This window comes from Ursus maritimus, unplaced genomic scaffold (assembly GCF_017311325.1).
Source record: "Ursus maritimus isolate PB19 unplaced genomic scaffold, ASM1731132v1 scaffold_18, whole genome shotgun sequence".
Classification (NCBI taxonomy): Eukaryota; Metazoa; Chordata; class Mammalia; order Carnivora; family Ursidae; genus Ursus; species Ursus maritimus.
Genome location: NW_024424230.1, coordinates 38,824,321 through 38,841,010, shown reverse-complemented (window position 1 = coordinate 38,841,010; position 16,690 = coordinate 38,824,321). Strand labels below are relative to the sequence as shown.

Sequence of the window (16,690 nt, the reverse complement as noted above, 5' to 3'; positions counted from 1 at the left end):
TCTGTTAACTTCCCTATAAAACTGAAAGATACCGGAGTCCACAGTGCAGGTCTTATTGGTGGTCCTATTTCTTGCATCCCACCCAGTATTTCCATGGTTTTGAAACTGGGTTCTGCACAGCTGCAGGGTTCCCCAGAGGCGTCCTGAGACCACCATGGGAAGCAGAGAGAATAGATGCATATGGAGATATCCTCCCCCTAAATGTACTTCAGTCAGATGGGTTGTGAATTCTATTTATTGTGATTTGGGGAAGCTTTTTTTTTTTCTTTAAGGATTCTGCTGGAGATAAGAAAAAAAAAAAAAACACCAAACAAAAACCATTGCAGTAAACACTGCCAAATAAACAAACAGAACTGTACCCAATGTCTCTAACGCTTTCTCAATTCAGATATAATTAAATCCAATGATTAAAAACAAGGAGCAAAGGTTCAGAGTGCCTGTCAATCAAAGAACACGGTCAAAACAGAGGGCCCTTTCTCCTGTCCCATACTGACCTTTATACAGTAAGATTTGATAGAAGCCTCTGGAGCCGTGAATGAGTTATTTTAAGGTGTTAAATAGAACCACTCTGGCTTGGGTTCTGCTCTGGTGTGTGTCCATGAACACAAGCACACCTACCATGGTTTGATCTCTGTAACTTCAGGGAAGTAGGAAGGGTTACAAATGACACTGATGTCTCTTGGTTCCTCCCCCCCTTGGAAACTCCCCCCAAATAAATCCACTCTTCCTTCAGTCTGCCCCACCGCAGTAACTGGCAGTAATATCCACTCTGTTGCTCAGGCTGAAATTCTAGGAGTTGTCCTTGATTTCCCTCTTTCCTTCACTACCCACACCCGATTTATCAGTAAGTACCGTCGGGGCGTTCTGAAGCAGCTCGTTTCTCCCTGCCATCCGCTGCGACCCACTGCCGTGGCTCGGGGCATCGTCATTTCGTACCTCCCTTACGTAATGCCTCTTCTCTGGTCTCCCACCGTCTGCCCTCTCCTCCTTATTACCCATTCTCCAGACAGCAGCGAAAGGCATGTCTAAACCTCTCCTCTTTCAAAACTCTCAAGGTTTAAAAACTTGAACTCCTAACTGGTAAAAATAATCTAGCCAGCATTTATATTTCACTCCAAATGAAGCAAATTTTCTCATTCCGATCATTTCCCACTGGGAAGTTATCATTAGGAAAGATACGTGAGTAGGTGACTGAGCAGAGTTGGAAGGACTGACGCATCACTCGAGAACACAAATGACTTACGGCGTCAGATTTCGGAGGCACTGGAGGTGGAGGTAGGGCAATCTCTGAAGACTTCATGGCTGCTCCCAGAGTTCCCGGGACAGGAAGAGGAGAGGTTGCACATTTGGACCGAACGGAACCTCTAGACTGATCGCATCTGCTCTTCTCGCTCAGGGAACGAGTGAGAGGCTGATGGCTGGGCTTGCCGTCCTCTAGCCAGAGCTCTTCATAAGGAAGTTCTGACTTCCCCGGGATGCCTGCTGATTCTTCCCCGGCTTCCGGGAAAAGGTAGTCGCTCCCACTGTCACCCAGGTCCTGATAGGGCAGGATGTCATGAGGAAAGGGGGCCCACTCTCCCCCCAGGTCCCTGCAGCCATGGAGGTTCACCTCACTGTTGCCATGGAGATTGTTGCCATACACACAGACAGAGAGCCGGTGGAAGGACTGGGTGAGCTCATCGCGGGCGTAGCTAAGAGAATTGGGCACGTGGTTGTGGCCAGAGCACCGGCCCTTCTTGGGGCTCTTGCAGTCCTCATTCCAGTCAGTCTTCACATCTCGGACAGCCCGGGAATACTCATCGATGTCGAACTGTTCTTGGCAGATACCCAGCCAGTGATGGACCAAGGTCTCGGGCCATATGTCTCCCTTTACCAAGTGTTCTGGGAGGCTAAACTTGGGGACAGTCAAGTGCAAAGGGAAGTGCATGGGGAGGATCTTGTTGTTGCGTAGCACACAGCAAACCACCACCGTCTTGGTCTGGATGTTCACAAACTTGTAGCGATGGCCCTCGCGGATGAAGTGGAGGTCATACGGGTTCCTGGGTGGAGGGCTGGGCACAGTCACGTTCACGGGGAGCCTGGTTTTCTCCACAATGTTGCGGATGGTGTGTTCGCCCTCCTGCATCTGAAGCTCCAGGGGACTCCGGGTGCTAAATCTGCCCTTGCACTGGAATGGCAGGCTAATACTTTCATTGGTCCGGTGATTCATGCAAATCAGGCACGGCATTTTGCCTTTTCCCAGCTTGCTGATCGAATTGAGCTTCCCAATCTTTTTGAAGATAGTGTTGAGTCGTGACTTCTCCTTGAAAGTCTTTGCGTACAGGATTTCTGCCTGCCCCATGAGAGTGAGTTCATCCCCAGTGCAGAGGGTGATGTTATAAACTTCGGTGTCCTCATTGCATTCACCTGAAGCAACCTACAATAGGATAAATCAAGTTTTAGGTTAGTTGCCTTTAGTCCATTCCCACAGAAAAGTAGAGAACTTGCCATTAAGACACACAAGCACGCATACAAAGGAAAATGCTGTTCCCATACTAAATTTAGCCGCTCCATTTCTTTTATAATGTTTATATGGCTAACAGTAACAAGAAGATATTCGTTTAGACTTGTAAAAACACACTTTGTCCTGAAGAAATAAGCAATCTGTTCATTAGTAAAAATTTGGGAAATACGGAGAAACGACACAAAAAGAAAATAACGCCCACGGGCCTGACTCAGAAATAGCCACGGTTAATGGTTTGATAAACATTCTTCCAGTTTCTTTGTCTATGTAGAGTAGTCTATCATATGGATAATAATTCTGGGGCATTAATATTATCATTCTATCTCTTCCAGTTATAAAAAAATGGTTCCATGAAAACCACTGTAGAAAATTCCTTATTTTTTTTTTTTTACTATTAAAATTTTATCAAATTTTCTAAAATTGGAATTGGGACAGAGGATGTAAAAATGTTTTATTTCTCCCTGTTCTTTAATTTTATTATACAAACTATTCATGTCCATTGGCAGAAATATTAGAAAATACAGAGGCAAAATGAACAAATTCTATAGTCTTACCACTAAATATAATCTATGCTAACAATTTTATATAAATAGAAAGAGACTATAGATGCATCATCTATCTTGGAGATATATAAATACACACACAAGTTTGTTGCTTTATTTCTCCCTGTTCTTTAATTTTATTATACAAACTATTCATGTTCATTGGCAGAAATACTAGAAAATACAGATGCAAAAATGAACAAACTCTATAGTCTTACCACTAAACATCTATCTTGGAGATATATAAATACACACACAATTTTGTTGCTTTGTTTCCCACTATATTCATTTTCTCCCGTTTAAGTATAAACCATCAGTTGCCAATACTGACCTTATGTATTTGATTATCTGGGCATATGCCTTAATTTATCTGACTAGTTCCTTATTGTTAGACAGATGGGTTTTCCCAATGTTTAGCAATTATAAATAGTACTGCAATTAATTTTTTTCAGTTCAACTATTTCCTTAGGATAAAGGCCCTGAAGTAGAATTGCATGGACAAAGCTATAGATACATATTTGAAAGGTCTAGTGTGTATTTTCTATTGTGCTTCATCAATGTTATACCTATTTACACTTCTTCCACTTTATGAAATTATCTGTCTCTCCATACCCATGCTAAGTTTAATGTTTACCAGTATTAAAGGTAAAGCACGCATCCTGCATTTATTTATTCACATTTTATTTTGATTTGATTTATTTGATTATTAGGATAGTGAAAATATTTTGGTATTTATTTATCTGGCCATTTAGATCTCTCCCTTTGTGAATGTTTTTTGTGCCCTTCACCCATTTTTCTATTGGGATGGTCATCTTACTGGTTACTTTTTATGTCACATGAATGTCGTTTATGCTATGTATTTTACTATTTGTTGTGTTAATTTCAACCTTATAATTTCTTTAAGTGCTAAGGTTTTTTCTTCCTATGTAGCAAACATTTTCAAAATTTTCCTTTGTAATTTCACCCTTGGACAGTATGCTTCTACTAGTTGAGATGATATAAAACAGTGGTTCTGAGTTAGGGGTGATTCTGCCCCCACTCTCCCGCCGCTGGGGACATTTGACCATGTCTGGAGACATTTATTGATTGTCATGGCTGGGAGGATGCTACTTACATCTAGCAGGTAGAGGCCAGGTATGTTGCTAAACACAGTACAATGAACAGAACAGCCCCTCACAGCAAAAAATTATTTGTCCAGACTTCAGTAGTGCTGAGGTTGAGAAAAACTGAGATGATCAGCCAATATTTTCTTCTAGTATTTTGATGGTTTCATTTATTAGCTGTTTCACGGATTTAATTAAAATTTCTTTGATGGACTATTAAAGGTAGAGATCTAACTTTAGTTTTTTCTTAAAGATTTATTTATTTATTTGAGGGGGGAGGGGCAGAGAGAGACAGAGAGTCTTAAGAAGACTTCCCGCTGAGCACGGAGCCCAATGTGGGGCTTGATCTCATGACCCTGAGATCATGACCTGAGGGGGAACCAAAACTAGGATGCTTAACCAACTGTGCCACCTAGACACCCCCAACTTTAGGTTTTTAAACAGTTAACTGACTGTCCAGTATACTCCTTAAGTAACTATCTCCTTTCATCACTGATTGAAGTGCTACTTTGATCGTGTACTAAATTGATAAAATACATACACTCATTTGTATACTTATATTTGCATCTACTGGGAGGCCATTTATCCAAAGACCTTTCTGTCTATTTTCTCATCATAACTATACTGTTTCAATTTCTACATCTTTATCTTACATTTTCAGATCTGATAACAAAAACCCTCATTTGTGGTTATTCCGACTCAAGAGTTTGGATGGCAAGAAACAAGGGAAGCAAAGTCAAAAATCAAGTAACAGTCTGAGAGAAAATATCTGCAACATTTCCACAAGAGTGAACCTCCCTAAAACATAAGCAACTTTTACAAATGACCAAAACTCTTCCAGAAAAACAGGTGAAAGTCATGAAAAACCAATTCACTAAAATAAAGGCACACAACAGACTTCAAATCTATGAAAAAATGTTCAACTTCTTTTATAATTAGAGAAAAGTAAATGAAAATTATACTGAGATACCACTTCTTTATTTAGAACACTGATAAATATTCAAAAGCCTGACATCATGCTCAGTGGGTGAGGCTCTGGGCAAACAGGCATTCTTGTTCATAGCTGGTAGAAATGCAAAATGATACAAGTCCTATGGGCGGGCATTATGGCAATACCTAACCAAACCATACATGCATTTATCCCTCCATTCAGCAATCCTACTTCTAGGAGATTACCTGAAGACATTCCTCCAACAGTGTGAAAATACAAATGCACAAGTTTATTCACTGTAGCATTACTTGCATTTGCAAAATCTTAGAATCAATCTAAATGCCCAAACATAGGAGATTGATTGAATAAACTACGACACAAACACAAAATGAATTATGCAAAAAAGAACAAGAATGATGAGTTCAATGAATTAATAGGAAAATGACTTTCAGGATATATTAAGTAAAAAACAAAACCCAAAATGCATAAAAGCTTATATACAGTATACTACACCTTTGGAAATATCAGTATATATTTTTCTGCTTATTTTTGTAAAAAAAAAAAGGATACAAGAAAAATAAACCAGAAAACAATGAAATTGGTATCTAAGGGAGGGAGGAAACTAGTGGAAGGGAGGGAGTGGTACCTCTGTGAGTGTACCTAGCTAGAGAGTTTTGATTTTTAGGAGGTAAGCCAATGTTCTAACATATTCAAAAAATAAAATTAAGTCAACAAAAAGTTAAAAGAAACTGAAAGCTAAATGCAAATGGAAACAGATGAATCCAATCTTATTTCAAATGAATAAACTAAGCACACAGGGGACAGAGACAGAGAAATCATCCAAGTAACTTTAAAATGCTTTGACTACAAATTGCCAGTAGGGAAAAAAGACCAACACATACTGTGTTGTTTTTGGTAGAATCATTTTGCATAGGAGAGTGGGTATAGGGATTCTGAAACAACTTTTATGTATATTGTAGAAATAAACAAATGAGTAAATGTGTTCTTTTGAGCATCAGAGTTTTCACTGTGGAGAGAAGACAGAAACATGGAATTAGGAAAGGTTGGAAGAACTCCATCGCGTTGACTGAAATTGGAGGTATTGGTACTATAACCTTAGGAAACTATACATGCGCACACATATCTATTTCTTAGCTTTGTTCTTTCTAAGGGACTAGAAGCAAAGACTCCCACTATTATGAATATACCTAGTGCCCCAAACCGTTCTCCACTAAAAGGAATCATGGCTCCTTGGAGAAATGCCTGATTCCAGGGCTAGGACAGGAAAGGTACAAGATGAGCTTGGAACACTGTGTTGTCCCACAAAGTAAAGCAGTGCTCTTAAGATGATAGGAACATGTCAAAAGGACACTGGAGCCAGCCTGACCTGGCCTCTATGGGCCAAATCTGGGACAATTTGAGCATCACAACACACAAAGACTGCAATGAATGATAATCTATTGAACAAAGCAGGAATGTCTAAGTCCATACTGTTAACAAAAATACGAACGAGTGAAAAAAATGAATGGGGGAAAAGCTGACAAATGTGGGGGAGTGGTGGGATCTAAGATTGGGACACACAAGAAACATCACTGGATGCCCAAGTATAGGATAAGTTTGATTGAGGAGTAGGTTATGTGCATGGTCTTAAAGTATCTTCTCTCAGAATGCTTACTGACTGCGAAGGGAGAAAAAGTGAACTACAGAGTGCAGAAACTGGACAACACCTTGACCAGGTGGTCAAAGTTAATCGAAGCAGAGAGGCATCCCCATGTGTGTGCCTCTGGATATGATTCCCTGAGAAGGTCAGGACCTCCGTTACAGAACAGTCCACCTAAAAATGCATTACTGGGACCTAATTCCAAAGAAATATCAGACAAACCCAAAGTGAGAAATACTGTACAAATACCGGTACATGTTTGTGAGACACGTCCATGCGATGAAAGACAAGGAAGGTTGAAGAACTGCTCAGATTAAAGGGAATGAAAGATAAAATGCCACATAAATGCAATATGCATTCCTGAATGGATTCTGAACTAAAGGGAAGAAATGCTATCAAGTACTTTGACGGATTATAAAGACGAGTGTCACATCCCTGCTAACTCTCCTGAATGTACTGTTTTTACACAAGAAACTAACCTTATTCTTAGGAAATACATATTGATGTATTAAGGTGTAAAGGGCATAATGTATGTAATTCACTCTGAAATGATTCAGAAAAATATAAGTCGTGTGCCTGTGTGTGTATGTGAACGTGGGGAGTGGAGGACGAGAAAACAAATGTGAAATGTTAAAAGTTGGTGAATATGGTACGGTGTCGAGGGAGATCTTCTATTATTCTTGCAACAATTTTTTAGGACTGCAAGTATTTCAAAATAAAAAATTAAAACATGGCAACAGGAAAATCTTAGGTATTTTGGCTCATTTTTCTAGATGAACTTCACAATCATTTTGTCTATGGTTTGCACTGATAATTTTATTGAAAGTGCTTTTACCTGTTGTTTTGGCAAGGAGTGACATCATCAAAATATTTCTAAATAGGCACATGGTAATTCTCATTATTTATTGAGATCTTTTATTTACCTTAAGTCGGCCTTCGTTATCGATCCCTGAACACTGCTGTTCACTCACGGTGGTTGCATATGACCAGTAACCTCGCTGTAAGAGTTTTTTTTTTTTTTTTTTTCAGTTGATTACCTGGGGATTCTTAAGTGATTAAATCTTATGTAACCAATGCAAAATTCACCTTCATCTTTTTTTTTTTTAAAGATTTTATTTATTTATTTGACAGAGAGACAGCCAGTGAGAGAGGGAACACAGCAGGGGGAGTGTGAGAGGAAGAAGCAGGCTCCTAGTGGGGGAGCCTGATGTGGGGCTGGATCCCAGAACGCCGGGATCACGCCCTGAGCCGAAGGCAGACGCTTAACGACTGCGCCACCCAGGCGCCCCTACCTTCATCTTTTTAGTTTTTAGTTTTCATCCCTTCTCCCCGACAACAGTGTGATGGTGAGAATGTTGTTCCATATGTTAATGTGAATTATTTGATATTAAAACTCATCAAATGAGAAATTCATTGGTTTGAGATGAATTTTTTTATCGTATTAATGTGTCTTTCCAATTCTAGTTTTCTAAAAGTTTCTATGAAGAAATTTTAAAAATATTTTTATTTTTTTTTAAAGATTTCATTTATTTATTTGAGAGAGAGAGCATGCACACAAGAGCATGGGGAGGAGCGGGGGGGGGGGAATAATCTCAGGCAAGACTCCATGGCTTAGCATAGAGCCCAACGCGTGGCTCCATCCCATGACCCTGAGATCATGACCTGAGCTGAAACCAAGAGTCGGATGCTCAACGACGTGAGCCACCCACACGCCCTAAAAAATGTTTTTAATCAAATGCCATTTCTGCATCCAATAAAACAGTCATATGTTTAACTTTGGTGTCCTGCTTTTTATTATAATAGTCGATTCCCAAATATTAAAACAACCCTACATGCCTGAAATAATCTGTATATGATCATGGTACACTTAGAAGTGTATTGCATGATTCTCTTTGATACTATTTGATCTATGACTTATGTATCTTAGTCACAGGTGAAATTAGTCTATAGTTCTATTATGTTATCTTTACCAGGTTGTAGTACCAGGCTTATATTAAGGCTGAGATTGATTTTTTTTTCTTTTATGTTAATGAAAAAGCATCTGGGTAAAGTGATTGGAAATGTTCATGCTGTTTACTGAGCAGTAATCATCAGTATGTGTTTAGAAGACTTGGTAGTGGCAATCTTTGTAAATAATTCCTCACGCACTGTTCTAGGTCATCTCTGTATAATTTTACACTTTGGAACAAGCAATTTGTCAATCCACATTAGTGCTATAAAAAACAAACAGCTCCGTTGTCTCTACAGTGAAGTGCATTTCTCTGTAGCAGGCACTGTCAATACATAAATGGCAACACAATATTATTTTAATGGCAGTTCAGGCCCCTAAGGTTTAAAGTCCATTTTAGGTGATTCAGATTAAGTGTTATTAATATTATTTTTAACAAGACCACAACTGTATTTACTTTCTAACTGTATTTACTTTCAGACTCAGTATTCACTTGGGCTGCTATACTGGAGTTAAGTTTAGGAATCCAAGTAAATAAATTAATAATAAATAAACACAATTTAACTTTTTATTTGGAATAATTCCAGATTTGCAGAAAAGTTGCAAAGCTGTATACCTTTCTCTAACTTCTCCTGTTAACATTCTACAAAACCATAGCATATTATCAAAACTAAGAAATTAACGCTAATACAAGATGACTAATTTAACCACAAAGCTTTATTTGGATTTCATTATTTTTCTCTCTTAATGTCTTTTTTTCAGTTCCAGGATTAAACCAGGATACTGCACCACATCCAGTCCTTGATTCTGTGAGTTTCTTAGTCTTCCTTGTTTTTTATGACCTTGACAGTTTTAAAGAATACAGATTAGGGTTCTTTTTAAAAAGCTAATAAATCATTTATAAATTATAGTACTTGGCCCATATGAGGGCTGACTTTCTTTTCCTACAGGACCTGTAAACTTCAAGGTTTCAGTTACTTTATTTTGTTGGCTTTGGTCACCAAGAGTCCTTAAAAAGACTCATTTGCTATTAATTCTAATTTTAGTTTATCCCTAAGGCTTTTATTTTCAGCTAGCATCCAGCTATGTTTACAACAATACAGATCAGAGGTCAGCAAACTACTGTGCACAGTCCAAATCTGACCCAACATCTGACTTTGTAAATAAAGTTTTATTAGGACACTGCCATGTCCATTCATTTATGCATAATTCATGAGTGCTTTCACTCCACAATGGCAGTGTAGGGTAGCTGCAACAGTAACTACATGGCCCACAAACTAACATATTTATTCTCTGTCCCTTTATAGAAAGTTTGCGAACCCAGGTATAAGATGAATAAAAAGAACTATGGCCTTTGGAAATTAATTGGGCCAATACTATTAACTAAATTACAGGCTAAGTTTGAATCTGCCCTCACTATTAGGTGACCTCTGAGAAAGTATTTTACTTTTTTGAGCCTCAGTGTCCTCATCTATAAAATGAGAACACCACTGTGTACTTCACAAACTTAATCAATGTATGTAAACAACTTCCCACAGTGGTAAGCTCTCAATAAATGGAGGCCATTACTGTTATTATTAGCTTTGTGAACAATAAAAACATTATTATTTTTTTTTAAGTAAGCTCTAAACCCAATGTGAGGCTTGAATTCATGACCCTGAGATCAAGAGTTGCATGCTGTATCAACTGAGCCAGCCAGGTGCCCCCAAAACAATTAAATTAGTATTATTATTATTTTTAAAGTAGGCTCCATGCTGGGCTTGAATTCACAACCCTGAAATCAAGACCTGAGCTGAGATCAAGAGTCAGATACTTAACTAAGCCACCCAGGTGCCCCAACATTTAAATTCTTAATAATTCTGTTTCATGTTGCTTTTCACATCTCTGAATTTTCATGTTGGTTTCTATTTCTACCCACTACTGTTTTCAAGCCCAAACCACTACTTTAAGCATTATCCTTTCTTCTGTACTGAAGAATTGCTCAAGTTTTTATGCAATGTGTTATCCCAGAATAAAACTTAATGTCAGAAGAGGGCTTGAAATATCCTTACAGTTACATCCCAAAGGAAGTGAACATATTGAAATGATTCAAAAAAATATACCGTTTTAAGATAGACTAGGCTCCAAGACACTCAGATGCACTGTTGTACTTCCTTTCTGGTGAATCTTTGTAAAAAACTTGGCAGTTCGTCCATTTGGATCAGGAAGGAGACAGAGATGTTGAGAGAAAGGGTTCCCAGGAGACTTGAGAAACACACACACACACACACACACACACACACACACACACTCATACAACAAACTATCCCCAGTTAACATACAAGGAGCCAACAGTGCTTCTCAAATGTGAAGCAATACCAAAGCATATGTTTCTTCCTAGCTCTTTAAATCAATACTTAATATATTTTTCCTATTTACCTTTATAAACATACACCTTATAGAATGAAGAAATCATATGGTCTAGTGAGTACCACGCACCAGACGAGCTGAAAGAGAATGCCTATGCTGCTCGGGAGACACCGATCAGCCACAATGTGCACAGATTAAACAGATCAAAATTATCCTTACTAAATGTCACTCTCTGGGCACATTCACCAGTTTGGTCTACGTTTTTGTGTATGTGTATACTTCTAAAGGAAGTTACTCCTACTCCCGTACATAAAAATGCAGAACATATGTGAGGGCAATCTGTAATTCCATGCTCGCAAACCTGATGTCATCATTAACGCTAGCAGTTCGCTCTGCAGAAATTATGAGACCAACGTCCTGACCGACCTCGTGGTCACTGTCAGGGACAGATGAAGAATCTCATAAAGAAATGCTTTTCCTTCGGCAGTTGAGCCAGTCTCCGCTGGTTTCCACAGATGTGATTTATTTGCATAATTTCTTTCCTTTTTTATTTTTTTAATAGCAAAAGAAACAATGCGTTCTGTCTAAGTGCTTCGGTATGCGTGCCTGGTTAACATTTCCAGTTTCAATATTTCCTGAGAGGAAGTAATTCAAAGTGTGTTATCTAAACAGCTCTAATAGGTCTAATCCAGGAAACTATCAGGGTTTACTGTTCATAATATCATTCAGAATTAATACCCCATGGTCAAGCAACATTTTAAAACACTGATATAAAATTTTACACACACCCACACCCACAGATGGCTCTGGCAACAGATAATCTGTTTTCTAAGAACAGTTGTTCTAAAGATCAAACATGTAACAGAGGTTAAAATTGCAACCCATGGGGGGAAAAAATCAGGATTGATCTGACTGCTGGATTAAATATCTAATGTTTTATTCATATTAGATTATTTCCCCCAAAACTTCAATTTTTGTAACTCTTTCCTTTGCAAAAATGGCAGAAAATGAGAAACAAAGGGGCATGAGGAGTTAATTGTCAATCCTGAGTATCTCTCTCTTTCTTCTTTTTCAAGAGGAAATAGGGCAAAGATGACAAGTACAATGGCAGTGATTTAATTTGCGATGGCACAGAAGAGGGCTTGCCAAGAGGTAGTTTTTCAGACAAGGTCTCAAAACCTCAGATGACAAATCAACAAAACAAAACAAAACAAAAAAAAAACCTCACCCAAAACAAAACCCACTGGGCTATCTTCAAACACTGTAATAATTAACCTCACAATTGTACCCAATTTATCATTCTGAATGAATCCTGAAAATATATGACATCTGACTCATGGTATAGAAAACATGTAATTTTAAACAACTGGAAAGTAAAAATAAAAACTGGCTACCTCCAAGTCCTTCAATCTTCATTTAAAAAATTTGTTCTTACATCTGACAAAATTCAGGTTGCACAGTAATCGATAATTCCTGATCTCTCTGGAATACAGCCAAGAACAAGGCAGTCGGGAAAGGCCTCGAGCAGGCAAAAAGATGTGATGTTGATGTTAGGGCTTATCGAAAAGCCTTTCAGGGCCATAACTCAGCACACTTACACCCCCACAATCAAAATTCCATCCAACCTGGTTACCAGCCCGTAGCATAGCACAAGTGGAAATTAAAACTGGAAACGGGGTTGGTTAACTAAGGCAGGTATTCTCACTAACAGAAGAGGCAACAAATAATTTGAATGAGACCATAAAACACCCAGTTGTCAGGGTGTAAGTTCTCTCCATATAAAGACAAAAGTCATACACATCTCAGGAGATGGAGAGAAGTTCAACTTTTGTTCAAGTATGTTTCGTTAAGATGGCAATAAAGTATTATACATTTCAGGAAACGGAAATGAAATTATAATTCTTTGGACAGAACTTTTGATAAAATTCACAGCTCCCCCAAAAGCTGGCTAACTAGAATTACTCGTGCTCTAAAGGTGCCAGAGAGGAGGTAGAAAATGCCAGAGCAAATGATCCCTACTCCTTTTCATAGGAAAAACCCACCTCTCTGATTATAATAGTCTTACAACATGCGGAGGAGATGCTTTTTCTGAACTGTCATGACAGACACTAGAAATGGTATTTTTTTTTTTTTTTTAGATTTTATTTATTTATTCGACAGAGAGAGAGACAGCCAGCGAGAGAGGGAACACAAGCAGGGGGAGTGGGAGAGGAAGAAGCAGGCTCCTAGCGGGAGAGCCTGATGTGGGGCTCGATCCCAGATCGCCGGGATCACGCCCTGAGCCGAAGGCAGACGCTTAACCGCGGTGCCACCCAGGCGCCCCCTAGAAATGGTATTTTAAACTAGGAATGGTGGTTATGCCTGAACTATATCACACACACACACACACACACACACACACACACACACACACACACACAATTCCCCAAAGAACACTCATGTTTCAGCACCACTGTTTTGTATTACTTTACAGGACGACCATAGGACGGCCAACAGACACAGAACAAAGTCTACATAGCAAGCTGTTTTTGCCTAAAAGACAAAATGATCAGAAAGATGTCAGAGAATAAAATAATTATGACAAGAGTAGAATCACAAGCAGCCCCAAACCTCTCCATTAATGTATTCTCAAGGCCTTGTGTGTAGTTGTTCTGTGAAAAGGAGTAAAGAAAGCAACAGGACATATGTTTAATTTGTTAACTAACTACTTTATACCTGGAAATAAGATATAGTCTAACTAGTTCGCAGAAGAGTTAGAGCTTTATTTCTTCATCTTTTTTCAGATGGCAACTTTAAAAAGGTAAGTAATATTTTAAGATACGAGGCACATGAATTGCCTCAAATCTGTGACTTGGGGGAAAAATCAGCTGATTCTCAGTAACTTGGAAGCCTTGGAAAAAAGCCAAAGTTCAGCATCAAGTTGCACGAACCACTCACCTTAAACTTTAGAACTCTGGCTTATTTATTCCGTGGCGCCTTGTTGCCATCTTTAACACTGCTTCGAGCCAACAATGCAAGAACCCAACTGCATACAGCCTGGTTTCTATGATAATACTGGTTAATACTTAAAATACTCTGGGTTAATACTTTACAGAGGTATTTTTGTTGTTTTCAAAAGGATTCGTTTTGACACATGCTGCCCTGATGTTGATAGTACGTTAACTTACAGGATTTTGTTTTTTAAATATTGGCATCAGGAAAGATCTAAAAATCTACACATAGAGCTTTCATAAAACCTGCCAAGTCCTGTGTATGAGACAGGAGCTGTTTCCAAAGTACAAAAGACAGAAGGATTTGGCTGGGTAATAATTATAGGACCCATGTATTTAGATTTTTAACTAAGAAAATGAATTAACTGTGCAAGCTACTGTGTCATTGTGATAGGATATTCCGATCACAGTTGTGAGCCTTATTTCAATCCGCAAATAGTGTTCAGGGGGAGTACAAAGATGACCGGATTGAATCAGGAGACCTGGCTTTGCTGCTAAGTAGTTTTGCGGCTTCGTGTGAATCAATGAAGTCAGCTAACATCTGTTTCTTAGTTTTCCTATTTGTCAAAAGGAGTAGGACTCAGCGGTGTCTAAGGGCCTTTCCAGATCTAAAATGTGATGATTATAAAAACTCTTGTCTGTAAACTTCCTTAGTCGTGCTGGATTATTTATAATATTTTATTTTACTCTTGGTCATGTTTCTCAGTATCGGGAAGCTCAGCTATCATTTAAGTTCTCTGAATCGTACACGATTTTTTTTTCCTATTAAAAAAAGACAACACTGCAATCCTTCTCCCATTAGGACAGCTCTGCTGCTAGACACTACCACCCCTGCCAGAAACAGGTGCCAAACCCAGTAATCACGAGCTGATATGCAGGTGACAGGAATGTCGGCTCCGCTCTCGCCCCAGACCACATGGTAATGGTTCTTAAGAGGTCTGTGCAGGCAGAAGTGGTGACGATGCTCTGGGTTGGCCTGAAATCTCACTATTCCCCAGTGCGGCATTTCCCCCAGTTGATACAGTGCAAACTTGTTATTTTGCCTCTGGGGAAAATCTATGCTGGAACAGCTGAAACCTTGGACCTCACTAGCTGGAATGAAAATAGCAACATTATAGCATCCAGATTAGGGTATTTGGACTCTCTCTGATTTAAGAGCACTAATTTTAATGCAGAAAGCTTTTGGGTGAGAGCCGTGAAGTCAGAACGTCTCTTACGCACTTGCCGAGGGCGGCAAAGTTACCCGATGCCAAATTGAAGGTCATCTTTTCTTCCCTCTGCTTACGTCTCAGTAAAGACAGAAGTGAAATTAAGACGTAATTTGTTAGTCATTATTTTGATGGCAGAAAGTAGATGTGTGGTAAAATTTCTCATCATTATTGGGCTTAGTTCAAAAGGCTGGAAGACATTTGAAATAATTCACTGGGTACCAGTATAATAAGTTTCCAAAAAAGTATTTGAGGTGAAGGGGTATTTTGAAACAACAACAACAGTTACTATGTACCGAGTTTTTAATATCAAGTCCAGGGTACAAAGTACTAAATAAAGAGTAAGTGAAATAATCTGTGGTGGGAATTTTTTTTTTAATGCGAAACTTAATTTAGTATGATTTTATGTTCTGAATCAGGGGTTGGCAAAGTTTTTCTTACGGGGCCAGACAGTAACAATTTTAGGCTTGTGTGCCATATGATCTCTGCAGCAACTACTCAATTCTACTGTTGTACTGTGGACCCAGCCACAGACATTGAACACCTATATGCATGGGGTGGCTGCGTCCCAATAAAGCTTTCTTTGCAAAATCGGTGCCTTACCCAAGGCTGTAGTTTGCCAATTCCTATACTAGACACTTGCAAAAAGCACATTAGTGCATTACTTCATTTAATTCTCATGAAAAGTCTCTGTGGAGGGTAGAATCACCCCTGTTTTGCAGGTGATGACACCTAGACTCGAGGGGTCATGTGACCTTTTTGTGGTCACAGTCCAATGCCTGGACTTGGGGGTCTGAACTCAGCTCCGAATCCGGAGCCTGAGCTATGCTATACAGTCCAATATGCTCTTTACATCACGGCAGCTTGTTTAAAGAAAGGTGCATGCCTGAAAATTATTCGTGCAGCTATTTTTCTTATTAAAAGGTAGAGGAATGAGTCTTTAGTTGGGGCAGCCAACTGACATCTTCTGACTCTGGAAGTAAACATAGAGATGGCTGATGAAAAATTAAAACAATTAAGAAAGAAAATGCCTATTACAGTAAAGAACAAATATGCAGGGGTGCCTGGGTGGCTCAGTTGGTTGGGTATCCCACTTTTGACTTTGGCTCAGGTTGTGATCTCAGGGTTGTGGGATCGAGGCCCATGTTGGGCTTCACTCTCAGGGGGGAGTCTGCTTGAGATTCTCTCTCTTTCTGCTCCTACCCTTCCCCTCCCCTGCTCACGTGCTCTGTCTCTCTCTAAAATAAATAAATCAATCTTAAAAAAAAAAACCACCCAAGTATGCAGTAAAGCAGGTAAACAAAAACAGAACTCTCACCATGGGAACCAAAAACTGGATGGATAAATGTGACAATGTGAAGGCGGTAAGTTACTGCTGTTTTGTTTTGTTTTGTTTTGTTTTAAAGATTTTATTTATTTATTGGACACAGAGAGACACAGCGAGAGAGGGAACACC

At 39.0% G+C, this 16,690-nt stretch overlaps 1 protein-coding gene across 2 annotated transcripts in view; it reads right to left on the bottom strand.

The window, feature by feature from the left end:
- The window catches only part of GAREM1 (GRB2 associated regulator of MAPK1 subtype 1), a 193,442-nt gene that overhangs the window by 16,157 nt on the left and 160,595 nt on the right, over nt 1–16,690 (bottom strand). For both annotated transcript variants that reach the window (XM_040632611.1, XM_040632612.1), the window contains exon 4: nt 1,244–2,416. In XM_040632611.1, the coding sequence (XP_040488545.1) occupies nt 1,244–2,416 (1,173 nt within the window). The remainder of the gene's footprint in view (nt 1–1,243; nt 2,417–16,690) is intronic.